The sequence below is a fragment of the Elephas maximus genome, chromosome 11, assembly GCF_024166365.1.
Source record: "Elephas maximus indicus isolate mEleMax1 chromosome 11, mEleMax1 primary haplotype, whole genome shotgun sequence".
Taxonomy (NCBI): Eukaryota; Metazoa; Chordata; class Mammalia; order Proboscidea; family Elephantidae; genus Elephas; species Elephas maximus.
This window is the reverse complement of record NC_064829.1, coordinates 98,636,671-98,662,893: the sequence shown is the minus strand read 5'-3', so window position 1 is coordinate 98,662,893 and position 26,223 is coordinate 98,636,671. Positions and strand designations below refer to the sequence as shown.

Genomic DNA, 26,223 nt, shown 5'->3' with positions numbered 1-26,223 from the left:
GGAAACAGCTAGCGCAAAGGCTCTTGAGAGAACAAGCTGGAGTTGTTGGGAGGACAGAAGACCTGTGTGGCTGGAGCATCGGGAGCTAGAGGGAGTGGTGGGAAGGAAAATCAAAGGGGGCCCTTGAAGGCAGTGGGTGGAGTTTGGATTTTTCCCTCAGTGCAGTGGGGCACCGTTGGAGGGTTTTAAACAGAAGGGTTACATGATCCGTGTAGTACCAGGGACTTAATGTTAATCGAATTTATTCTTTGGTTATTGATTTAGGATGGGGTGATGACTAGGTATCTAAGTCTTTTGCAAGGATTGGGTGGCGGGGACATGTCTAATGTGAAAAGTGAGGGACAAGGGACCAGGGATCTGGGATCCTGATGTGGAATTGTGTGTGGGAACTTGAATCCTGGATCCCTCCAAGGGAACTGCACGATTGGATGTCTGAGTGTCTGATGGGGCCTGGAGCTGGGACTGAAGAGAGAGTTGTTGGTCATTTGGGCTTCCTGGGGACTGGGGGTGGAGGATGGATAGTTCAGTGACTGGGTGAGTTTCTGCAAGACTAAGAATCTGGGATACCAGTATATCCAGACTGGCAGAATTCAAATCCAAGCTGTTTTAGTTATCAACTGTGTGATTTGGGGCAAGTTGCTGATAACCGCTCTATGTCTCAGTTTCTTCCTCTGTGAAATAGGGATAAAGATCATGGGGTGGCTCTTAGAATAGTACCTGGCACACAGTATACATTCTGTTAGTTATGACCAGGCATCTAGAGTACTGAGTGGATTCGGTACTGGGAGACCCTAGGTAAAGGGCCCCAGGATTTGGGGAAAAAGCAATTCTTGGTCCGTGAGGGAAGGCTAAAACTGGGAGTCCAAAATGAGGAGAGCTTGGAGGTGGGGGATGAGTGGTCCCAAACTTAAGTTCCTTATAAGAACAGAGACTGGAGGTTTGAACTTTGATCCTCAAGGAGGTAAGAAGGTCTGTGTTACTGAGGGAAAAATTAGAGGCTAGAGGGTCATGTGCCCCTCATGGAGTGCAGGGGAGGGGGGCTGGACCTGGATTCTGGGAACAGTGGGGGGACCAGGGACTAGGGTGATAACTTGAGCGGGAAGGTGGAGAATAGTAGGCTGGAGCCCCGAATCAAGTTCCCTGAGTGGAATCAGCACGAGACTTCGGTTCCCGGGAGGTAATGAGGGGTCCCCCATGTCAGGCGTCGGTGGAACAGGAAGAATCGTGAGGCCCGAGGGCTGTGGCGGAATCTCCCCCTCCTGGGCCTCCGAGCGGAGCTGAGCGCCTATGGGCCGCTTCCTCCCACAGGAAACCGCAGGCGTCGGGCACACCCAGCCTGCAGGGAGCGGCGCCCACAGCCTGCCCGCCCCGGGAGGCCCACGTGGGCAGCGGCCGGCGGCGTAGCTGTGTGTCACCAGACAGGGGGCGTGGCCGGAAAGCGGAGGCAGGGCGGAGCGCCCGAGGCCACGCCCACTCCAGCGACTACGTGCGAGGTCCCCTTAAGCGGCCCAGGGTGTTTTGCGGGTTCGCTTGAAGCCGTTAGCCGCGCATGCGTAGTGAGCGGCTGCGAGGATCTGAGGCGGTGGTGAGCGCCCTACCCTTCACAACTCCGGGCATCGGCACCACCTCTCTGCTAATGAATCCTCAAAATAACGTGGCCTTAATCAGCCTAAGACAGGCACCTCTCGGACCCTGTTCTGAAGGAACTCGGCCTAGCTCCAAAGCCCTTCCAGCGCCTTCCGGACGTTTTCCTCCCAACCCTGCCTCTCCCTCCCGGAAACACTCGGCCCACCCCTCACAGTCCCGTGCTTCCCAGACAGACCATCCCGACCTCCTCCAGGCCCTTCTAGCCTGAGCCCTTCCAGATAAGCCCCGCCCCTCAAGGCCCTCCTGGCCCCGCCCCTCAAGGACCCTTCCAGCCCCGCCCCTCAAGGCCCTCCCAGCTTATCCTCAGTGCCCTTCCGGCCCCTCCCCTCATAGGCCCTCCAAGCTCCGCCCGCCACCGGCCCTCCCAGCCTCACCCCTCAAGGCCCTCCCAGCCCCGCCCCTAATCGTCCGCCCAGCCCCGCCCCTTAAAGGCCCCCCAAGCCGCTCCCCTCATCGCCCACCTAGCCCTCTCCTCACCTTCTTCCCAGCCCTGCCCCTCCCAGAGCTTCCCCACCTACCTGTTCCAAGCCCCTTAGAGCCCCCGCAGGCCTTCCCCTTGGAGCTTCTTCCGCCCCCCCCGCCCTCAGCCTCTCCCCCTCTGCCTCGGTCCCTCCCTGGCCGCTGTTCCCAGGTCTCATTGGCCCCTCATCTCCCCAGTAACCAGACCACAACAGTGCGCTCGGAGGCACTGCGGCAGGTAGGTCAGGTACCCCACGGCTCGGAGACACTAAGAGCCTCCTGTCCCCAGCGCCAGGCTCCGAGCTGGGACTAAAGACATGTGCATGGCGGGGCGTCCGGGAGGGGTGGAGCGGCCGGAGCTGGTTCTGGAGTCACCCCCTCCCCACTCAGTCCCTCGCTCACCCTCTTTCGGCCCAGCCTACCCGCTGTCTGAATGGGTGCTGTGTCGGCCCCTGCAGGAGCCCCACCCTCTGTGGCCAAGATGCCCTTGGGACACTCAGCTGTGAGCACTCGCTCCGAGGAAAGCGAGGCCTTCCTGGAGGGCATGGGTAATTCATGCGTTTTTTCTTCATTCGCTCATTCTCTTCCCGCCCTGAGAGTTCCCGAGTTCCATGCCCTGGGGACAGGTGCGCCCTCTAGTGGGAAGTCGATCTGCTTCTAATGGAGAGGGGCCAACCTGCGAAGTGAGGTCGGCCTCAAAGTCTTCTGGCAGGAGGAATTTGAGTGGAGCCCAGAACTCCTCGTAGGAATTACCAGGGGGAGAAGGAAGGGGAGCGTGTTTCAGCAGAGAGAACAGCATGTGCCTAGAGCGGGGGTTCTCAGCCTTGGGATTCGACGCTTCTTCATTGTGGGGGGCTGTCCTGTGCTTAGGAGCCCTGGTGGTACAGTGGTTATGAGCTCAGCTGCTAACTGAAAGGTCGGCGGTTCCAACCCATCAGCCTTCCAAGGGAGAAAGATGGGGCAGTCTGCTTCCCTAAAGATTACAGCCTTGGAAACCCTGTGGGGCAGTTTTCTCTGTCTTGTAGGGTCGCTATGAGTCAGAATTGACTGGACCGCAACGGGTTTAATTTTTTTGTTTTAGTCCTGTTCTTTGAAGGATGTTTAGTAGCATCCCTGGTCTCTACACACTAGATCTCGGTAACACCTACTCCTCCGCCCTCAGTCGTGACAATAAAAAATGTTAGTGGGGGTAGGGGGCAGAATTGGCCCTGGTTGAGAACTACTGGGCTAGCGCAAAGTGCCTTGGGGTTGCAGACGTGGGTAGTCAAGTCAGGTGGGGCCTTGAACACGCGGGAGCTGGGACTTTGCTGGGGCGCTGGGGAGCCAAGAGAGAACTGTGAGTAGAGGGGAACAGGCCCTGCTCTGGGGCTGTTAGGGCAGGCCGGGGAGGGTGGGGAGGAGGCTGTGTGATGGTCCAGGCAGAAGATGCAGGCACTGGGCAGAAAGAGTGAGGAGACAGGAGGAGGGGGCCTAGGCTGTGGAGGCTGCAGGGGAGGGAGGGAGCGAGGACGGTGCCCGGGGGTCTGGTGGTAGCCGTGGGGGCCTTGGGGCCAGAGAGGCCTTCCAGGAGCGCCCTCTAGTGGGCAGCAGTCGAGTTCCCAAACCTGGGGTTGAAGCGGGTTTAACGGAAATAACTTGGAAACCCTATGGGGCAGTTGTACTGTGTCCTATAGGGTCGCTATGAGTCGGAATTGACTCGACGGCAGTGTGTTTTTTTTTTAACCCGAGGTCAGCTCGGAGAACAGAGAGTCTGAAGAGGTGGGGGGAGCTGGAGGGACACAGGAACTGAGATGCAGTCCAAAACTGGGGGGCTGGGTCTGCAGCGGCAATTTGTGGGACCCTTTTTTTTTTTAGTGGGCAGTGGGTGGAATGGGTTTAGACCAGAATGGGGGCCCAGATTCGGATCGAGTCCCTTTCCCGGCCCCGCCCCCAGTGGACTGGGAGCTGAGCCGCCTGCAGAGACAATGCAAGGTGATGGAAGGCGAAAGGCGGGCCTACAGCAAGGAAGTCCACCAGCGCATCGACAAGCAACTGTGAGCCCGGCGCCTGGGGCGCCTGGGTCCCCGGACTGGGGGGAGTTAAGGGAGTCAAGAGCTGGACTCGCGGTCTGAGCGATGCTGAGCTCCGCCTCCTTGCCGCCCCGGGCAGGGGGGAGATCCGGCGCCTAGAGGAGCTGCGGGCCAACCTCCAGGTGCAGATCAGCGTCGCCCAGAGCCAAGTCAAGCGGCTACGGGACAGCCAGCGGCTGGAGCGCATGGGCCACCTACTCAAATGCCGGGCCCAGGTGCAGGCCGAGGTGGAGGAGTTGCAGAAGCAGACCAGAGCCCTGGACAGGAAAGTGAGTTCTGAGCCCAGGCTCCTGGGAATCCCAGTTAGGAGCGAGCGGCCTCACCCCTGTGAGCCTTAGCTTCCTCATCTGAAAAATGGAGCAATGGAAAGAACCACCTGGTGGGCTGGTAAGGAGTCCTGGTAGTGTAGTGGTTAAGAGCTCGGCTGCTAATCAAAAGGTTGGTAGTTTGAACCCACCAGGGAGAAAGATGTGGCAGTCTGCTTCTGTAAAGATTACAGCCTTGGAAATGTGGCAGTTCTGTTCTGTCCTATAGGGTCACTATGAGTTGGGGTTGACTTGATGGCAGTGGGTTTTGGTTTTTTGGTAGGTTGGTAACCCACCTGGTGTTCGGTCTCCAATGGGAACATGGATGTTTAATGTAAAACACAGTCCCCGACATTCAAAACGAGGACTAGCATGGGGTTGTCATGAGCTGGAATTAACTCCACAGCAATTTTATTTTATTTTTTTAAATTAATTGTTAAGTAGGGTAGTCCTTATGGGCTTAAGCATAACGATTGTGTAGATGGCAAAGGACCAGGCAGTGTTTCGTTCTGTTGTACATAGGGTCGCTATGAGTCAGCACCAACTTGGCACCACCTAACAGCAACAACAGGGTGGTCCTTGGGTGGCACAAGCAATTTGCACTTGGTTACTAACCTAAAGGTTGGAAGTTCAAATTCACCCAGCAGAGCCTCAGAAAAAAGGCTTGGTGACCTGCTGCCATAAAGATTATAGCCAAGAAAACTCCAGGAAGCAGTTTGAACCCACCCATCTTTCTCCTGCAGAGTAGCTGGTGGATTCCAACTGCTGCTCTTTCAGTTAGCAGCTGAGCTCTTAACCACTGTGCCACCAGGGCTCCTTATCAACCTACCAAGTGGGTGCTTTCCATTGCCCATTATTCCAAAGAGAAAGCTAGGGTTCAGAGGGGTGAGGCCACTCTGTAAGACATGGGATTACTGTGAGTCAAAATTGACACAATGGCAATGAGTTTGGTTTGGTTTATGGTTAGATGTCTTCATCTGCAAAAAAGGGAAGATGGATGGTAGTGCTGCCTTTGAGAAGGAACAGAGCCTAGACAGGCTTCTAAGCACATTTACCTCAGGATCTTGCTGTTTGACCTTGGAAACCATTTGATTTTTCTAGGCCAGTGTTCTTTCAAGCTTTTTTTTTTTTTGACAATGACTCACTGTGACCCAGTTCATACACACACAGACAGACACATACAGGTGTAAACACATGTATATATTTCTGAAAAATGTTTCACTGAATAATACGTACCTTTTCTATGTGGGATTCATTCTGCTATTTTCTATTCTACTCTTCATTAAAAAAAAATGCTTTTTTAGACCAAATAAGATGATTTCTTGCACACTAAGGCACCCGAATGGTACGGTGATTAAGTGTTTGGCTGCTAACCAAAAAGTCAGTGGCTCATATCCCCCAGATTGCCAGGTATTTATCCTGCAGAGCCACTGGGTAGGCGTGAACCACCAACCTTTCAGTTAGCAGCTGAGTGCTTAATGGTTGTACCACTAATACTAAGTGTAGAGAGAGAAGGAGAAGGAGCAGTGGGAACTCCTAGGAAATGTTGGTGGGGGTACAAATTGTCATACGTATTCTGAAAACAAGGAGCCCTGGTGGTGTACTGGTTAAGGGCTTAGCTGCCAACTAGAAGGCTGATGGTTTGAACCTACCCAGAAGGTCAGTGGAAGAAAAACCTGGGTATCTGCTCCTGGAAAGATTTCAGCCTAGGAAGACCCTATGGGACACTTCCACTCTGTCCTAAAAGGTTGCTATGTGTAGAAATCGACTCACCAGCACACAATAACAACATTCTGAAAAGCTTCCCCCCCCCCACCCCACCATCTATTAAATTTGAAGCTAAGCATACTCTATCCACTTGGGTTGCATCCACTTGGTATTACGACCAGCAGTGGTTTTGGGTTCAGCTTGACATTCACATTCATGGGACCCAATAGGCTGTAACTTGGGACCAAGTTCACTTAACTTTGCAGAAGGGTCCAGGACAGGAAACACAACATGCAGTCACCACAGCACCAAGCACATCCGACACGTCTTTGAGAGTCTGGGGGCATCTCCATTTGGAAGGGATAAGATGATTCCACATGGGTGGGTGCTGCCCATCCTGATACAGGGAAGTTTCATATATAACAGAAGCCACATCTTGTTTGTTTATTTGTTTTGGTGAAAATATTCACAACACAGTGTACACCACTTCAACAATTTCTACAGGTACAATTCAGTGGCATTGGTTCCATTCTTCAAGTTGCATCACATCTTTCTTGACAGCCTTTCCCAAACTATTTTTCCGTCATTAACGCAAACTCACTGCCCTCCTAAGCTTCTCATTTATCCTTTCGAGTTGCTGTTGTCAATTTGATCCCATATAGATAATTCTTTATACTCTTTTAGAGTATAATGATTAATGTAGACATTGTTTTCTAATTAGGCTAAACCCACTACAGGTAGTCCCTGACTTATGATGGAGTTCTGGTCCACTGACTCCGTTGTTATCGGTTCTGACATAAGTTGAATACCTCATTTTTTTAGTTTTCATTACTCGTGCCTTTTATTATCAGTATCTTTATAAATCCAACCTTTGTTTTTGTGGGTTGGCATGAGAATGACAACGTCACTAAATTACATGCTGCAGCATTGTTGTTGTTAGGTGCTGTCGAGTCGGTTCCGACTCATAGTGACCCTATGTACCACAGAGTGAAACACTGCCCAGTCCTGCACCATGCTCACAACCGTTGCTATGCTCGAGCCCATTATTGTAGCCACTGTGTCAGTCCATCTTGTTGAGGGTCTTCCTCTTTTCCACTGACCCTCTACTTTACCAAGCATGACGTCCTTCTCCAGGGACTGATCCTCCTGACAACTTGTCCAAAGTATATAAGATGCAGTCTCGCCATCCTTGTTTCTAAGCATTCTGGTTGTATTTCTTCCAAGATAGATTTGTTCATTCTTTTGGCAGTCCATGGTATATTCAATATTCTTTGCCAATACCACAATTTAAAGGTGTCAGTTCTTCTTCGGTCTTGCTTATTCATTGTCCAGCTCTTGCATGCATATGATGCAATTGAGAATACTATGGCTTGCGTTCGGGCGCACCTTAGTCTTCAAGGTGACATTTTTGCTTTTAAACACTTTAAAGAGGTCCTTTGCAGCAGATTTGCCCAATTAATCAGCCTTTCGATTTCTTGACTGCTGTTTCCAGGGTGTTAATTGTGGATCCAAGTAAAGTGAAATCCTTGACAACCTCAATCTTTTCTCTGTTTATCATGATGTTGCAACATTGTATGTAGTACATTTTACTAACGATAAGATGTACAAAAAAAAAATGGACAGTCAAAATGTGGTTAGTCATAACTTGAATACATTGTAAGTAGGGGACTACCTGTACTTGGTTCAAAGATGACTTCAGGGGATAGTTTTGGTTAAAGGTTTGGAGATTTCCTCAGGGTACCAGTTTCAGGGGGTCATCTGACTCAATGGCTTCAGAGAGTCTGGATTTCATAAGAATTTGAAATTCTATTTTACATTTTCCCCCTTTTGATCAGAATTCTTCTATAGGATTCTTGATCTAAATGTTCAGTTCTTCTGCTTTCATGGTAAAGCAGGCAGTTAGAAGCCACATGTTGTAACAGCTCATGAGTGTAGTATCTACCCCCCCCCATAGAAAACATATTCACCTTATGAGAAACACCGTATAGCCTGATCACATAGGCTCTTGGGGGTCTATGAGTTACCTCACAACCTTCCAATCCAGTGTATTTTACCAGTCAAGGATCACTTTTATAGTAAACATTGTTGCCTGGGAACACAGCTGACCATCCATAATTACCTTAACCCAGTATGTTTCCAAGGAAACGGTGGTAGAAGTAAGTAAATCAAAGTCACCTTCCCACAGAAAACAGATTCAGATCTATTGTTAACCCTCCCCCCTGCCCAGCAATTCCACTTCTGGGGATATACCCTGGAACCAGGATACATGTAAAATAATGTTTATAGATGCATTATTCATGTTAGCTAGCCCCAACCTGGAAACAGCAAATGTCCATCAATATTTGATTAAATCAACTGTAGTAGATTTGTATAATGAAACAGTATACAATAAGGAGTCCCTGGCTGTCACAAATGGTTAAGTGCTTGACTACTAGCTGAAAGGTTGATGGTTCGAACTCACCCAGAGGAGCCTGGGAAGACAGGTCTGGTGATCCACTTCTGAAAGTCACAGTCTTGAAAACGCTATGGAACAGTTCTACTCTGCACACATGGGGTCACCATGAGTCGGAATTACCTCACCAACTAGCAACACATGCAATTATAAAATTGAATTAATTATGACTACACACAGCAACATTTGAGTGAAAAAAACAAGATATAAAAATATACATATTATTTCATATACATAAAGTTAAAAAACAGCCCAAACTAAACTTCTGTTTTGGGGTTATATACATGGGATTTACTTTTTTTTTTTTAAATAATTTATTTTTGTTGTTGTCGAAAATATACACAACAAAACATATACTAATTCAACAATTTCTACATGTACAATTCAGTGACATTGATTACATTCTTCAAGTTGTGCAACCATTCTCACCCACCTTTTCCAAATTGTTCCTCCCCACTTGACATAAACTCACTACCCTCTAAGCTTCCTATCTTTTGAGTTGCTGTTGTCAATTTGATGCCATATAGTAGGTAGTTCTTAAAAGAGCACAGTGCTCAAGGCAGACATTTTTACTAGTTAAGCTAAATTATTCTTTGGTTTTAAGAAGACTTCAGGGATATTTTTGGTTTAAGATTTAAAGATTATCTCAGAGAAGTAGTTTCGGGAATTCATCTAGCCTCAGTGGCTCCAGAAAGTCTGGTTTCCTAAGCTGAAGTCTTATATAACCTAATGAAGAGATGACACCCTATCCCTGTGCTTGTTGGTTAGAAGAGACATCCCAGGGTTCCTCCAAGCATCCTACCTCATCGCAACCATCTTCCTCCCTGAAGAAGTACCACTATCATTCCGTTAGTGAAATTAATTTCCTTCTTTTTCTTTATAGTTTTATAAAGAAAGCCCCATGTTCCAAGGCACAACAATTGGTCTCTGTTTGCCTGGAGCAACAGAGGAAGAAGGAGAGTCAGAAATAGGAGGAGGAAATGGAATGTATGGCTGACTGCCTCCAGGAACAACAGCCTCCTTTGCTATGAGACCAGAGGAACTGGATGGTGCCCGATTACCATGACTGAACATTTTGATCAAAGATTCTATAGCAGAATCCTGATTAAAAGGGAGAAAATACAGAACATAACTCCAAATTCTCTTGGACTCCATACTTTCTGGAGCCATGGAGGCTGGATGAACCCCTGAAACTACTACCTTGAGATAGTCTTTAAACCTTAAGCCAAAAACAGAGTCTTTTTAAAACCAAACAATAGTTTAACTTAACTAGTAAAGAAAGTCTGCCTTGAGCACTGTGCTCATTTAAGAACTATCTATGTGGGATCAAATTGAACAACAGCAACTAGAAAGGTCAGATAATAAACTTAGGGGGCAGTGAGTTTATGTCAAGGGGGGAGGAACAATTCGGAAAAGGAGAGTAGGAATGGTCGCACAGCTCGAAGAATGTAATCAGTGTTGCTGAATTGTACAAGTAGAAGTTATTGAATTGGTGTATGTTTTGCTGTGTACATCTTTAACAACAAAAGTAATAATAAAAAAGATTGCATCTTAGCAGCCTGAATAAAGATGCTCTCTGCTGGCTTTGAAGAAGCAAACCAGCATGTTGTGGAGAGTACCACATGGCAGGGAGCTGTGGGCAGCCTCTAGGAGCTGAGCACCTCAGTCCTTAGGGCTGCAAGTAACTGAATTCTGCCAACAATCATGTGAGCTGGGAAGAGGACCCTGAGCCTCAGATAAGATTGCAGCCCCGGCCAATACCTTGATCACAGCTTTGTGACACCCTAAGCAAGGCACCCAGCTAAACTGTGCCTAGACCCATGAAAACTGTGAGATAATAAATGGGTGTTGTTTTAAGCCACATGGGGCAGTTCTACTCTGTCACATGGGGTCACTGTGAGACAAAACTGACTCAATGGCACCGAACAATAACAACAGCAAGTTTATGGTAGTTTGTTATGCAGCATAGAAAACTAATGTTAGTTGCTGTCAAGTCGATTCTGACTCATGGTAACCCCACGTGTCACAGTAGAACTGTGCTCCGTATGGTTTTCAAGGCGGTGACCTTTTGGAAGCAGACTGCCAGGCTTGTCTTCCTAGGCTCCTCTGGGTGGATTTGAATAGCCAACCTTTTAGATAATAGTCAAGCACTTAACTGCTTGTACTAGCCAGGACTCCTGGAGAATGAATTATTGTTGTTGCTAGGTGCTGTCGAGTCCATTTTGACTTCTACCGACCCCATGTGACAGAGTAGAACTGCCCTATAGGGTTTTCTAGGCTATAATCTCTACAGGAGCAGATTGCCAGGTCTTTCTCCCATGGAGCCGCTGGGTAGGTTCGAATCACCAACCTTTTGGTTAGCAGCCAAGCTTAACCATTTGCATCACCAATGCTCCTTAGAAACTGACACAATGGCTAGTTTCAAAAAAAAAAAAAAATTTTTTTTTTTCTTTTTTGTAGTTTCAGGCTACCAACAATTCATTAACTGGCTCATAACTTTCCTGAGAATGTAACAGTTAGCTCTCAGGAGCATCTCATGTGGCTTCGATACAGCACCGACAGCAGTTCTGTTTGTTACCTAGATTGGTCCAAACAACCCAACAACTGTTTATGTCCTAACAACTTAGAAACCATTAAAAAAAAATCTATATCTATATATATACATATCGAAAAAATGTATTTTATTTGTAAAACCCACAATTACTTACCCAGCAGATGTGTGTGCCCATTGGGCACTGCACAACTTGTCAAACCTTGGAATTACCGTGAACTGCGTCTCTCTCATTTCCTGTTCCACGTTGACTTGTGCAGCCCATGTTTGTTTATTATTATTATTTTTTTTAAAATTGAAAATTGTATAGGGATAATTGTAGATTCTCACGCAGTTGTAAGAAATAATACAGAGAGGTTACTTGTACACTCTGCCCAGTTTCCCCAATGGTTGACATTTTGGGGTATTTGCTTTTTTATCACAGCAGCTGCTGACAGCTCAGCTTCACAAAGACAGAACATCATCGAAAGGAGTGTAGCGCCATCTAGTGTCGAACTGTGAACTACCTCAAGCTTGCAGTTGGCGCGGTATCTGATCCACCTCGTTTTCCTCAAACATGTGAAATGGCCCTGTCTTGCCCCATAATAGTTTCTTAGTGCTGCTGTAACAGAAATACCACTAATGCGTGGTTTTAAAGAACCGGCGTTTGTTTTCTTACAGTCCAGGAGGGTAGAAGTCTGAATTCAGGGCACTGGCCCTAGGTGATAGGGACACTGGTGGCTCAGTGGTTAAGAGCTCAGCTGCTAACCAAAAGGTCAGCGGTTCAAACCTACCAGCCGCTCTGTGGGAGGAAGATGTGGTAGTCTGCTTCCGTAAAGATTACAGCCTTGGAAGCCCTATGGGGCAGCTCTTACTGTCCTACAGGGTTGCTATAGAGTTGGAATCCACTTGATAGCAATGGATTTGGGGGCCCTAAGTAAGGTTCTTTTTCTCTTGGCTCCAGGGAAGTTCCTTGTCTCAGCTTCTCTAGCCCTGGTGCTCCTAGGTTCCTTGGAGATCCCCAGTGGCATCTATTGTTCTCCTCATTTGTGCTTGCTTCTCTCTGTGTCTAATCTCAAAAGTCATTAGGTTTAAGGCATACCCTACACTGATATGGCCTCATTAACACAACAAAATCCTCTTCTCAGATGGGATTATATTCATAGGTATGTTGCAGTTCTTTGCAGTTGAGTTGATGTTGGTTCATAGCAACCCTATAGGACAGAGTAGAACTGCCTCCTAGGGTTTCCTAGGCTGTAGTCTTTATGGGAGCAGATTGCCAGGTCTTTTCTCCTGAGGAGCTACTGGTGGTTTCAAATGGCTGACATTTTGGACAGCAGTTGAGTGCTTAACCATCGTGCCGCCAGGGCTCCTTACCCACAGGTAAAGGGGGCTAGGATTCCAACACATATTTTTTGGGGGGACACAGTTCAATCCATAACATCCCCTTTGAGTTTTATGCAGTGCTCTAGGGTGCCTTGGGGCACACTTTGGGAAACACGCTCTTAAGCAATTCATTTATTCATTTAGTCCCCACATATTTTGTGTCAGCTACTTTTTCAGATGTTCACAGAGGTGAACAAAAGACAAAAATCTCTGCCCTCACGGAGCTTCCAATTCAGTTGGGTGACAAAGCACATGCCAGATAAGTAAAGATGAATACAGAGATAAGAAGGACAGGTTGGCAGCTGGTTTGTTTCAGGAATAAAGAGATCCAGGGATCCCGATGGCATCAAGGCTCATTCAATCCATTTCTCGATCCCTGGTCTCCACTTCTGGCTACTGGCCTCATTCTCCCAGGATCCTCCAGGTAGTGGGGACTATGACAGTGACAGTCCTGGAGTCCCTTCCTTCTAGCCCATGTGGTTTCCCACAAAATACCAGGGAAGGATTCTTGGGTCACATGCCCATCTCTAGGCCAATCACTGTGATTGTCTGGACCTGGGTCATGTGGCTGGCAGGGCAGTATATTATGGTGGAAGCCCCAACAGAACCACATGGAGGGCTGAGTACTATTAGCAGAAGGAGAATAGAAGAGATGCTGGGGATGGGATGTGGGGACAAGGACAGCAGATGTCAGCCATCCTTGTCCACTCCCCCTCCCCCTAACTCCATCCCCCAGTCACTCAATCTCTCCTAAATTCAGCCAACAAGCAGGTCTCATCCTCTGCCTTCCAGATCCAGGAGTGGGAGACCCGGCTCCTTACCCATCATAAGGGTGTCACGGCCCCAGGATACATCCTGGATCAGAAGGTCAAGATCCGGCGGCGGATCAAGATCCTGGAAGACCAGCTGGACAGGGTAAAGGCCAGCCCCTTGAACTCCAGGGGCTGGGGTCAAACTCAGCAGGGGGGCCGGGTTCTGGAAAAGGTGGATCAGATTCCTGGGTGTGCGATGGCCTGGAACTCAGAGAGATCAAGGGACAGGACTCTGGACGAGTGGAGGGTCCCCAGGGCAAAGGAGACTGATGCTTAGACCCTTGAAGGGGACAGTGTGTTGCTCAGGGTCCCCTCCTCAGGTGGGCTGTCTTTGCCTTCCCAGGTCACCTGCCACTTTGACATCCAGCTGGTGCGGAATGCGACGCTGCGGGAGGAGCTGGACCTGCTGCGGGTCCAGAGGAACCGCTATCTGAATGTGGACCGCAAGCTGCACAAGGTCAGCCACCTGCAACCTGGGGCCCTGGCCTGGCCCAGTGGAGCAGAGAGTGGTCCTCACTTGGGATCTCCCCCCAGCTGCCAACCCATCCTGCTTCAACACTTGGTCTTCAAGTCCGGGACGGACTGGAGTCATAGGTTTCCAGAGTGGAGACTTGGAAAACATCCCAGGACTCCTTTAACAAAGAAAGCAGTCTGATCCATATTTGCAGGGAGCATTTTGGATAGTGTCACCCAGGGCAACCTGTTAGCAAGCAAGACCATTCATATGCCACGGGTATCTCCATAACCTTTGATGTCCTTTGAAGAACCCTGTTTCCTTCCTTCCTTCCCTGTTTCTCCCTCCTTCCCTTCCTCCTTCCTTCCTTCTTTCTTTCCTCCCTCTCTCCCTTCTTTCTTTTTTTCCTTCCCTCCTTCCCTCTCTTCCTCTCTTCCTCCTTCTCTTCTTTCATTTTAAACCTTTATTTTGAATAACTTCAGACTTAGAGAAAAGGTGCAAAAATAGCACAAAGAACTCCTATACCACCCTCCCCAAGATCCCTCTTTCCCCTTACCTGGCACCTCTTTAAAACCCCTCTCTCGGACAGCTGCTCATCAGGCGGGTGCACATTTTGAAGGCACAGGAATGTCACTTCTTACTGGGGAGGTGCCTGAAGGCGAGACCGATGGGAGCAGGCTGTAAGAGGCGGTGTTTGTTTATTTCTCCCCCAGGAGATCCAGCATCTGCGGCAGTCTGTCAACACCCTCATGGTCTCCTCCACCTCTGCCTACTCGGTTAGGTAGGGCCCCATGGGGGCATCCCGGGGGGCTGGGCCCACGTAACTCTAACTCGGGATGCATCTTTTCATAAGGCAGCACCTGAAAGGTTTGGAGCTCCAGGAATAGATCGTCAGAATGGAATTTTATTTTTTCATAAAGCACGCCCTTTGTCGCCCTCCCCCACCGATTCCCCAGCTCCTTGGGGACCAGATTCCATTCCTTGCGCTACGTGATTCTTCCCATCCCGACCACCCTGGACCCAAAGGGCATTTTGAATGTCATCACCCAGGGCAATATTCCTCTCCCCACCTGGTGTCCTAGCTTCCTCCTTCACCAGTCCCTCCCCCTTCCCTGTCTCTGTCCTCTCTCCCTGTTGCTGCACTCCACACCCAGCGGTTGCAGCAATGGAGGAATTATGGTGGGAGGTGCCGCCTCCCTCCCACCCGCTTCTTACTGTCTTTCCTCCTCTCTGCCCCGTCTCTCTGAGCCTGTGCGTGTGGTTTCCTCCATCGCCAAGCTCTCCCCCATCTCTGACTCTGGGGTCTCCTTTTATCTGCCCTCATCCCTTCCACAGCCCAGGTCTGTGGCCAGCTCCTAGTCTCTGCTTCTTCCCCAACCCGACTTCCTATGTCCTTAACCTCGGGTCGACTCCTTCTCGCCCCCCCTCCTCCCAGGGAGGAAGCAAAGACCAAGATGAGCTTGCTGCGGGAGAGGGCTGAGAAGGAGGTGAGCCAGAACGAGACAGAGGTGCAGGCTTTGCTGCGGCAGATTTCGCACCTGGAGCATCTGCACGCCTTCCTGAAGCTCAAGAACAACGAGCGGCAGCCTGACCCCGCCATCGTGGAGAAGCGGGCGCAGAGGGGTGAGGCCCGGGCGGCCACCTCTGCGTTCCACAGGCCGGATCTCCCCTCACCCAGGGGCACAGCGTGGGGCCTAGGGTCTCCCAGGCCCCTGGCAGGACAAGGGGGCACGGGGCGTCGGAGGGCAGGCCCTGGCGGGGGCGGGGCTCGGGGCTTAAGTGCTGCTCGCCTGCGCTGCCTTGGGCAGGGTCCTTACTGCTCCATGTCCCTCAGCCCGGGAGGTGGAAGAAGGCCTCCGAAAGACCTCCCAGGAGAAGCTGGTGCTGCGGTATGAGGATGCCCTGAGGAAACTGTCTCAGCTGACCGGGGAGAGCGACCCCGACACTTTGGTGGAGAAGTACCTGGAGAGTGAGTGGGGCATGGGTCAGGCCTCGAAGACTATCCGAGGGAGGGGGCCAAGGGCTGCGCCCCCGCACCTCCCAAATCAAGTCACGATTGTCCACCTCCACTCCGGCCCCGCCACTGCGGCCTCCACCTGTGACTGCGGCAACGAAAGAATTAGGGGGGAGGTGCCGCCTTCTGCCACCCGCTTCTTACTGTCTTCCCTCCTGTCTACCCGCCCTCCCCGTCCTGTGTCGTGCTTTCCTCCCTCACTATCTCTCCCCATGTCTGTCTCGGGTCTCCGTCCTCTCTGTCCCTCTCTCTCCCTTCTCGCCATCCTGTGTCGTGGTTTCTTCCCTGACCCTCCCTCTCCTCATCTCTATTTCTGCGGTCTTCCCGTCTGCCCTCCTCGTGTTTCTCTCCCACCACGTCTGTCTCCTCTCAGAGAGTTTGAATTTTTCCCTCTCACTCTCCGTCTCTTCCCCCCATTCCTGCGGCCGCCGGTCCCCCTTCACATCTTTCCCTCAACCCTGTGTCCCTGTGTTTCTCCCTCCGAGTCCCTGTCACTGTCTGTCTCTGGGGGGTCTTCGTTTCTCTCTTTACCCACCTCTACCATTTTCTCTCGCTCTCTCCGTTTCCCGGGATTTTTGTCTGTATCACCCTGTCTTTCTTGGGTATTCTGCGTCTCCGCGAGTCTTCTCCCTGTCGCTGTCTTTTTCTGGCACTCGGACTTGTCCCCTCCATCTTTATCTGTGTCTGTGTCTCTGTGACCCTGTCTCTCCATTTCTGCCTGTCTTAATACCTCCTTCCTGTCCCTCTGCGTGTCTCTGTCTCTGTCTCTCTGGACTGTGTCCTTCCCGGCTCTGGGCTAGTTGAGGAACGAAACTTCGCCGAGTTCAACTTCATCAATGAGCAGAACTCTGAGCTGGAGCACCTGCGGGATGAGATTAAAGAGGTGAGCGAGGCCCTCCCCCAGCTCCCTTCCCTTCACCCTGCCCTGCCTCCTGTCATCCTGTCTCCTTCTTCGCTCTGGCTCCCCCCCCACTTTCCCTACCCCTCCTTTCCCCACTAGCCCCCCTCCTCCCGGCCCTGCCCCTCTCATCCTCCAGGACCCGCCCCTCTCCCCTGCCCCGCCCATCACCTCCAGGCCCCGCCCCCAGCCCGGCCTAGGGCCCCTCCATGCTCCTCCCCCACAGATGCAGGAGGCCATAGCTAGCGCCCGTGCTGGAGAGGAGGCCCAGAGCTCCCTGCGGGAGGAGCAGCGGACGGCGTTGCAGCGGCGTGTGGACGAGGTGCACACGGAGGCCTCGAACCTCGACACCCACTTCCAGGAATTGCGGCAGCTGCTGGAGAAGCTTAAGGCCGGTGAGCACCCACTGTAGCCCCCCTCCCAGCCCCAGCTTCCTCGTTTGGGAGAGTGAGATGAGCACGTGCAGGGCTCTGCCATTGGTTGGCACTTGGGTTCCCCTGATGGCTTTGTGCTCTAGCTTATCTGTCCATCCCATATCCATCCATCCAGTGTCCATCCACCTATCCAGTGTCCATCCATCCATCCAATTCATCCATCCATCCATCCATCCATCCTGCCTTCATCCTTCCCTCCTATATCCATCCATCCAGTGTCTTCCCATCCATCGTATATCCATCTATCCATCCTATACCCATTCATCCTAAATTCTTCCATTCATTCAGTGTCCATCCATCCATTCATCTTATATCCAACCATCCAGTGTCCATCCATCCATCTTATATCCACCTATCCATGCAGTGTTCATCCATCCATCCATCCATCCATCCATCCATCCATCCATCCATCCATCCATCCATCCATCCATCGATCCATCCCTCCCTCCAGTGTTCATCCTCTATTCATCCATCTATTCTTCATCCTCTAGGCATCCATCTATTCTTCATCCATCTCAAATCTATGCTCCCATCCATCCATCCCAATCTATCCATCCATCGTATATCCATCCATCCATCCAGCCAGCCAGCCAGCCAGTATCCATCTAGCATTCCATTCTTCTATGCATTTCTTGTTTGGGGGGAAGTAGCAGTGCCAGTGTACTCAAGAACCAGGCTTGGGTTTGAATCCCAGCTCCAGATCTGTGAACCTTGGTGTGCGGTTTCCTTTTTCTCAGCTCATTTCTTCTTCTAAAAGTGGAGATGGCAGTGCTCCTGCGTAGGATTGTCATGAGAATTAGGTGGGTGGATGATAGAAAGCTAACGATAGAGACAGGAATGTGCCTGTGGGGAAGCAAGCAGGAGCGCCACCTGGTGGCACACAGTGGGAGCTGGTTTATTGGTGCCTATGCCCAGTCCTGTGCTAGCTAGGTGATGAGAACTGATGTGGGCATTAGGTGCTTATCACTCAGCTGCTCTAATGGAGGACACCCTGGGCACTCTAGGAGCAAGAGGAGGCCCTACCGCAGTCTGGGCTTCAGGGCCCCATGTTAAAAAATTGTCAAGAATTTCAAGATAGTAGTAAACTAAGAGTGGGGCTCTTCTAAGCCTGAGTGTGGGGCCACATGCCCATGAAGCCAGCTCTGCTGTGGTAACAGGGGGTGCTTTCTGGAAGTGGTGATGCTTGAGGGAGATTTTGAAGGTTAAGTATTTGAGAGAAGGATACTCCCAGCAAAGTAAAGGCATGGAGACTGGGCATGCAAGGTGCATTCTGGGAATGTAGGTTGTTCATCAGGAGCCCTGGTGGTGCAACAGTTAAGTACTCAGTTGCTAACTGAAAGGTTGGCAGTTTGAACCTACCTAGCGACTCCACGGGAGAAAGACCTGATGATCTGCTCCCATAAAAATTACAGCCTAGCAAACCCTATCGGGGAGTTCTGCTCAGTCACATGGGGTCGCTATGAGTTGGAACTGACTTGACAACACCTAAACAACAACAGGTTGTTCACTAAGCGAAGGGTGGGGATGGGGAGTTAGTTGAAGGGGTTCAGCTCCTGAAGGGATACCAGGCATCTGGGCTTTTTCCTGGGGCGCTGAGGAGCCACAGGAAGGCTGTGGGCAGGGGAGGGTAGGCTAGGCTTATCTCTGGGGCTGTGTGGGGGAACAGACTGGAAGGGAGAAGCTGGAGGCCAGGAGATGGGGGAGGAACCTGGGGCAGTGATCCAGGTGGGTAAGGTTTATTTAACTTAAAAAGAAAAAGGTCAGTGTCGTTGAGGTATAAAATGTTATTAGGTACTATTTTGTCTATTTCGACTCATAGTGACCTCATATGATAAAGTAGAACCATCCCATAGAGTTTTCAAGGTTATAATCTTTTTTTTTTTTTGTCAGAATATTAGATTTATTCCTTCTGTTTGTTGTCACGTGCCTTCCAGTTGATTTTTGACTCACAGTGGCCCCCATGTGACAGAGTAGAGCTGCCCCAGAGGGTTTGCTTGGCCGTAATCTTTAAGAAAGCAGATTCCATGAGCCGCTGGGTGAGTTACAACTGCCAGCCTTTTAGTTAGCAGCTGAACGCTTAATCATCACACCACCAGGGCCCCTTTCTTCTGTGTCTACAACCTTCTTATAGTCCAAGACTCCCAGCCTCAGGGTCTAAGTAATGGATCTTGAGTGGGCCCTACCTCCCGTAGGGAACTGAACTTAACTACCCCTGACATCTCTGAGGCCATAGTTGTTGTCCACCCGCCAGACTACTCATATCTGTGGTGCCCACCAAACTTTTTGCTAGTCTCTGGCAGGGGGGTGTCAAGGTCGTAATCTTTACAGGAGCAGATGGCCAGATCTTTCTCCCAAGGTGCTGCTGGGTGGGTTAGAACCTCCAATCTTTTGGTTAGCAGCTGGGTGCTTAACTGCTGTACCACCAGGGCTACTTGAGGTGTAAAACAGACCCATTTAAAGTGAAGTTCACTGAGTTTTGTAATTTCCACAATCAAGACGTAGAACATTTCCATCACCCCTAAAAGTTTCTTTCTGCCTTTTCCTAGTCATTCGGTCCCCAAGTCCTGGCCCCAGGAAACCAATGATCTACTTTCTGTCACTATAGCTTAGATTTGATTTTTCTAGAGTTTCAAATAAATGGAATCACACAGTGTATTTGCTTGTTGCCATTGGGTCCATTCATTGGTTTCCTAGGCCTGTGATAAATCACCACAAACTGGGTGGCTTAAAGCAACAGAAATTTATTCTCTTACAGTTGTGGAGGCTAGAAGCTCTGGATTCAGGGTGTTAGCAGGGCCAGGCTCTCTCTGAAAGCTGTAGGGGAAGATCTTCGCTTGCCTCTTCCAGCTTCTGGTAGTCCCAGGCGTTCCTTACTTGTGGCAGCTTTAACCTCTGCCTCCATCTTCACATGGCTACCATGTTTTTCTGTATGTCTCTTTTCCTCCTCTTATGAGGACAACTGAATTAGGGCCCACCCTACTCCAGCATGACCTCATGTTAACTAATTACACCTGCAAAGACACTATTTTCATGTAAGGTCACATTCACAGGTATTGGGGGTTACGACTTCAACTTATTTTTTTAGGGGGGCAACACAATTCAACCCATAATGTTCAGTATGTACTCTTTTGTATCTGACTCTTTTTCCCCAGTATAATGATTTTGAGGTTCACCCAGTATAATGATTTTGAGGTTCATCCATGTTGTGTGTTATCAGGAGTTCATTCTTTTTTACAGCTGAATAATATTCCATTGTGTGGATGTACCACAATTTGTTTATCCATTCACCTCTTAATGGACATTTGGGTCGATTCCACTTTCTGGCTATTGTGAATAAAGCCACTATGAACATTTGTGTACAAGCTTTTGTGTGAGCATATGTTTTAAGTTCTCTTGGGTAAATATCTAGGAGTGGGATTGCTAGATTGTGTGGTAAGATGTTTAATTTTTGTGTTTGGTGTGAGGTAAGGGTCAAGCTTCATCTTTTTCCATATACGTATACAATTGTTCCAGCAGCATTTGTTGAAAATATTATCTTTTGCCCATTGGCACCTTTGTCAGGAATCCTCTGACAATATATGAAAGGATCTATTTATGGAATTTCTGTTATTCCTATCCTGTGTCATTTATTTTTGTCTATCTTTCCACTAATAATAAACTGTCTTATGTTCCTCCTCCCCAAAGCCAATCACTTTATCAGTGTGCTGGGTTAGTCTTTACAGAGCTTCTCTGAATTTACAAACACATACATACTCATACAAAATTTATAATTTTTTTTATTGTGGTGAAAATATACACAAGAAAGCATATACCAATTCAGTAATTTTTACATGTACAATTCAGTGACCTTGGTTTCATTTCTTCCAATTGTGCAACCATTCTCACTATCCTTTTCCAAATTATTCAACCACCATTAACATAAACTCACTGCCCCCTAAGCAAAAACTGCCCCCTCCTCCCTCCCACCCCTGTAACCACTAGAAATCTTTGGTTTCTACATATTTGCTTATTTCATATAAGTGAGATCATACAGTATTTGTCCTTTTGCGACTGGCTAATTTTGCTTAGAGGAGCCCTGGTGGCTCAGTAGTTAAGTGCTTGGCTGTTAACAGAAAGGTTGGCAGTTCAAACCCACCAGTGGTTGTGTGGGAGAAAGATGTGGCAGTCTGCTCCTGTAAAAATGACAGCCTTGGAAACCCTATGGAGCAAGTTCTGTTCTGCCACTGGGGTCACTATGAGTTGGAATCAACTTGATGGCAATGGGTTTTAATTTCGTTTAGTGTGATGTTTTCAGGGTTCATCCATGTCATAGCATGTATCAGGACTTCATTTCTTCTGGCTGAGAAACATTCCATTGTGTGTCGGTACCACATTTTGTTGATCTGTTCATCTGTTGATGGGCATTTAGGTTGTTTCTACCTTTTGGCTGCTGTGAAAAGTGCTGCAATGAACATTGGTGTCCATGTGTCTGTTCATGTTGCTGCTTTCAGGTCTCTTGGGTATATACCTAGGAGTGGAATTCCTGCATCATATGGTAGCTCTGGAAACCCTGGTGGCATAGTGGTTAAGAGCTACGGCTGATAACTAAAAGGTCGGCAGTTCGAGTCCACTAGGCGCTCCTTGGAAACCGTATGGGGCATTTCTACTCTGTCCTATAGGGTCGCTATGAGTCGGAATTGACTTGAGGGCAGTGGGTTTTGGTTTTGGATGGTAACTCTGTGTGTACCTTTTTGAAGAACTGCCAAACTGTTTTCCCCAGTGCCGCACCATTTTTCATTCCCAGCACCAACAGAAGAGGGTTCTGATTTTTCCGCATCTTCGCCAACATTCTGTCTTTGAGCTTTGATTCCTGTCCTCATGGAACGGGGCACTGGGGGCTTGAGCAGGGGAGGACTGGCACCCAGTGGGTACCGGGTCTGTGACGCTGGTTCCCCCCCATGCCCAGATCTCCAGCAACTCTTCACCCAGGCCCACTGTGACAGCACTGTCATCAATGACCTCCTCGGGATCAAGACCCAGATGCAGGACCGGGACATAGGCCTGTTCCTGGGCCTTATCGAGAAGCGAGTGGTGGAGCTCCTGACGGTGCAGGCCTTCCTTGACTCCAAGGTGAGCGGGGGGCCGGGGCCTTGGAGGCCGCAGCCTGGGGGATGGACCAGAGGTGACCACTGGGCTTCTCCATTCTCCAGAGCTACACCTCCTCCAGCTTGTTCAACGCTGCTCTCATGGTGCTGGGCCAGAGTCCAGATGATCTTCGGAAGAAGCTGGCCCCGCCTCAGCTCCCCGACAACCTGTGAGGGACGGGACGAGGCCCAGGAGGGAGGAGGAGGGGGCAGGAGAGTCCTGGGGGGCAGATGGCACACATGGCAATGGAGGGGTCTTGGGGGATCTGGGGCACCAGACGGTGGGCATGGCCCTGGGGGCACTGGGTGGGGGAGTGGGTGCTTTGGGGGAACCAGAGGGAGTTCCCCCATCTAGGGGACTGTTTTAGTTTGGGTTCTCTAGAGGAGCAAAAGGCACGAGACATATATATATACGTATATATACATATACATATGTATATATGTATATATATATATGAACCCTGGTAGTGCAATGGTTAAGTGCTCAGCTGAAAGGTCAGCTGTTTGAACCCATCAGCTGCCCCAAGGGAGAAAGATGTGGCATTCGGCTTCTGTAAAGATTACAGTCTTGGAAACCCTGTGGGGAGGTTTTACTCTGTCCTGTAGGGTCACTATGAGTCAGAATTGACACGATGGCAATGGGCTTTATACATGTACATATATACATACAGACACATACATGTATGTGTACACACACGTGTGTATGCATATATGTGTGTGTAAATATATAGACACACATGTATACACATATGCACACATATACACACACACAGAGAAAGAAGGAGCCTTGGTGGCGCAACAGTTAAACGCTTCGCTGCTAACTAAAAGTTTGGAGGTTCAAACCCACCCAGCAGCTCTGCAGAAGAAAGCCCTGAAGATCTGTTGCCATAAAGATTACAGCCTAGAAAGTCCTATGGGGCAGTTCTACTCTGTCACGTGGGGTCGCCATGAGTCAAAACTGAAACAACAACCATATTCATACACACACACACATATATATGTATATATATATTTTTATAGTGTAAATACATACACACATCTATCTATCTATAGAGAGAGAGACTGAAGTATGAAGGGCTTGGCTCATGCAACTGTGGAGGTGACAGGTCCAAAATCTGTAGGTCAGGCGGCAGGCTGGAGACCTCCACAGGGTTTTGTCCCAAGGATCAGAAGTCAGGTGATGACAAGGGTGCAGGAGAGAGAGTGAGCTTTGCCAGAACATGTGCTTGTATTCTGACAGCAGGTCACACCTCCAAGGAAAGTCCCCTTTTAACTGATTAGCTGATCACATCAGAGCACATCCTGGCAGGTGATTATATTTCGGTACAGTACATTACATTACACTACATTACATTGTTTGATAATTCCCGCATTCTGTTGGATCACCGTTCTTTGGAATGGGCACAAATACGGATCTCATCCAGTTGGTTGGCTAGGTAGCTGTCTTCCGAATTTCTTGGCATCAACAAGTGAGCACCTCCAGCGCTGCATCCATTTTGTTGAAACAACTCAATTGGTATTTCGTCAATTCTTGGAGCCATGTTTTTCACCACTGTCTTCAGTGCAGCTTGGACTTCTTCCTTCAGTATCATCGGTTCTTGATCATATGCTATCTCTACACTATGCTACATACCTTATATTACACTATACACATTACATTACATATCTTACAAAAAAAAAAACCTGTTGCCATTGAGTCAATTCCAACTCAAAGCAACCCTATAGGACAGAGTAGAACTTCCCCATAGGGTTTCCAGGGAGTGGCTGGTGGATGTGAACTGCTGACCTTTTGATTAGCAGCTGAGCTCTTAACCACTGTGCCACCATCACTCCTTACATACTTTACATTGCCTATATTACATACTACATCACATACATTACCTAACAGCACCCAGTTCAGTGTCTGCTAAAGCACTGAGAATTCCAGCCTCACCAAGGTGACACACAACATTAGCCATCATTTGGTGGCCTGATAAGATGGGGTTCTGGTAGACCAGAGAGGGGGAGGGTATGTCTCAGGGCCTCTGTGTATAGTGGTGAGGAGCCATCTGCCTTTCATAGTTCAGGATATCCAGTCTCTTCCTGTCTCTCCCTACCCTAGAGAAGACCCCCCAGGTTTTGAGGGCAAAGACAACTATCCTTTGAGCAAGGAGGAGCTGCTGAGCCAGGTGGTGAAGTCGGTGAGCATGGGAGCCTGCTGGGTATGGAGGGGACCTCAGCCCCCCTGGAAGTCTGACTTATACCCTCCACCCCTGTCCCCCAGCTGGAGGCTCGGGAGCAGGCCCGGGAGCAGGCCAGGGAGCAGCACCAGAAGGAGCTGGCTGAGGTGGTGCACAAGGCCGACAGCAGCCCAAATGGGGGCTTCACAGGCGCCCAGGGGGCCAGCTCAACCACGGTCCTGGTGAGCACGCAGAGCGCCAGCGGCACCCCTGGCTCCATCCTGAGCCACAGGACAAACGGCATCCTGACGTCCAGCGGGGCCCGGGCCACCGGCTCCAACGTCGGCCACGTCACCTTTGGCATCCCAAGCTCCAGCGGGGGCTACGGATCCAGCCACGCCACCTATGGGGACCCCAGCTCCACAGGCTCCAGCGCCGGCCGCGCCACCTTCCAGCCGTTCAGCTCCGAGAGCTACCCGGCCTCCACCGGGTACCAGGAGTCCAGCGGAGGCCAGGAAGGCGCTGGGGGCACTGAGAGTCAAGGCACGGGGTCCGAGTCGAGCGGAGGCCCAGTCTCAAGCACGGGTCCTGCTTCCAGCACTGGTGCCAGCTCCACTACCAGCAAAGACTACCAGGGCTACTACTAGGGGCCCTGGCCCTGGCTCCTTGCGGGGGCGTCTCTGGGTCTCTGACTCCCTGTCTTTCCCTCCTAGTCCCTCTCTCCATCCCTCCCCCCTAACTGTGCCCCTGTATCTGTGTCCCTCTGCCCCTCACCATCCCCTTATCTCTGTCTCTGGGGCTCTTCCTCCTTCCCCAGTCCCCTGTTTTGGCTTCCCATTTAGCACATCTCTGCCACCTTGTCTCCACAATCCATCTCCCAATCTCTCAGTCTCCCTCTCTGTCCCCCTAACTCCTCTGTTTATTCTCCCACCTCATATCTCTGCATCCCCATTTTTCTCTCTCCCTCTCCTTGGCTCCAGCTCCCAGACTCTCCTTGCAGCTCATGCCCCTGTCTCTGTAGCTCCTCATTCCTCGTGCCCCCACATGAAGATTCTCCCAGTCTTGACCTGGGGAGGGTGGGGGGTAGGAATCAGGACCAAGATATCAGGTCCAGCAGGAGCTGTGACCACAGGAAATAAAGGGCAGAGCCTGACTTTTCTCCCAGCCTGGTTACAAGTGCTTGTTTGTGAACAGGCAAGCTTGAGACATGGGAATTTCTCTACCTCCAGCCCAGGGGGAAGTGTGTTTTCTGCTAGTCATGCATTCATAAAGTCCCTGCGTGGTACACATGGTAAAGCACTCAACTGCTAACTGAAAGGTTGGTGATTCGAGTCCACCCAGAGGTGCCTCAGAAGAAAGGCCTGGCAATCTACTTCCAGAAAAGAAAATCAGCCACTGAGAACCCTGTGGAGCGCAGTTCTACTCTGCACATATGAGGTCTCCATGAGTCAGAATAAACTCAATGCAACTAACAACAACTAACCTAAAGGTTGGCGGTTTGAACCCACCCGGGGCACCATGGAGGAAAGGCTTGCTTCCATAAAGATCTGCTTCCATAAAGATTACAGCCAAGAAAACCCTACAGAGCAGTTCTGCTCTAACATGGGGTCGCTGTGAATTGGAATTTACTCAACAGCAGTTAAAAAAAAAACATTCATTCATAACATCCCTGGGTGGCGCAAATGGTTAGGTCATCTGCTAACTAAAAGGTTGGAAGTTCAAGTCCAACCAGAGGCACCTTGGCAGAAAGGTCTGGTGATCTGCTTCTGAAAAA

At 49.8% G+C, this 26,223-nt stretch overlaps 1 protein-coding gene across 3 annotated transcripts; it reads left to right on the top strand.

Moving 5' to 3' along the window:
* The first annotated feature begins 2,073 nt into the window (after positions 1 to 2,073).
* ODAD1 (outer dynein arm docking complex subunit 1) lies at positions 2,074 to 25,602 on the top strand. 3 transcript variants are annotated; one of them, XM_049901485.1, is made up of 15 exons: positions 2,074 to 2,344; positions 2,565 to 2,654; positions 4,040 to 4,139; positions 4,255 to 4,444; positions 13,348 to 13,470; positions 13,711 to 13,824; positions 14,535 to 14,602; positions 15,257 to 15,444; positions 15,656 to 15,790; positions 16,636 to 16,718; positions 16,960 to 17,128; positions 22,113 to 22,276; positions 22,357 to 22,460; positions 24,392 to 24,470; positions 24,554 to 25,602. In XM_049901485.1, exons 2-15 carry the CDS (start codon positions 2,588 to 2,590, stop codon positions 25,094 to 25,096), a joined length of 2,127 nt encoding a protein of 708 aa, XP_049757442.1. In that variant the 5' UTR covers positions 2,074 to 2,344; positions 2,565 to 2,587; the 3' UTR covers positions 25,097 to 25,602. The 3 variants fall into 3 exon arrangements, with proteins under 3 accessions (XP_049757442.1, XP_049757441.1, XP_049757443.1); XM_049901484.1 differs by having other exon boundaries at positions 2,074 to 2,654; XM_049901486.1 differs by lacking the exon at positions 4,040 to 4,139 and having other exon boundaries at positions 2,074 to 2,654.
* The last annotated feature ends 621 nt before the right edge of the window (positions 25,603 to 26,223 follow it).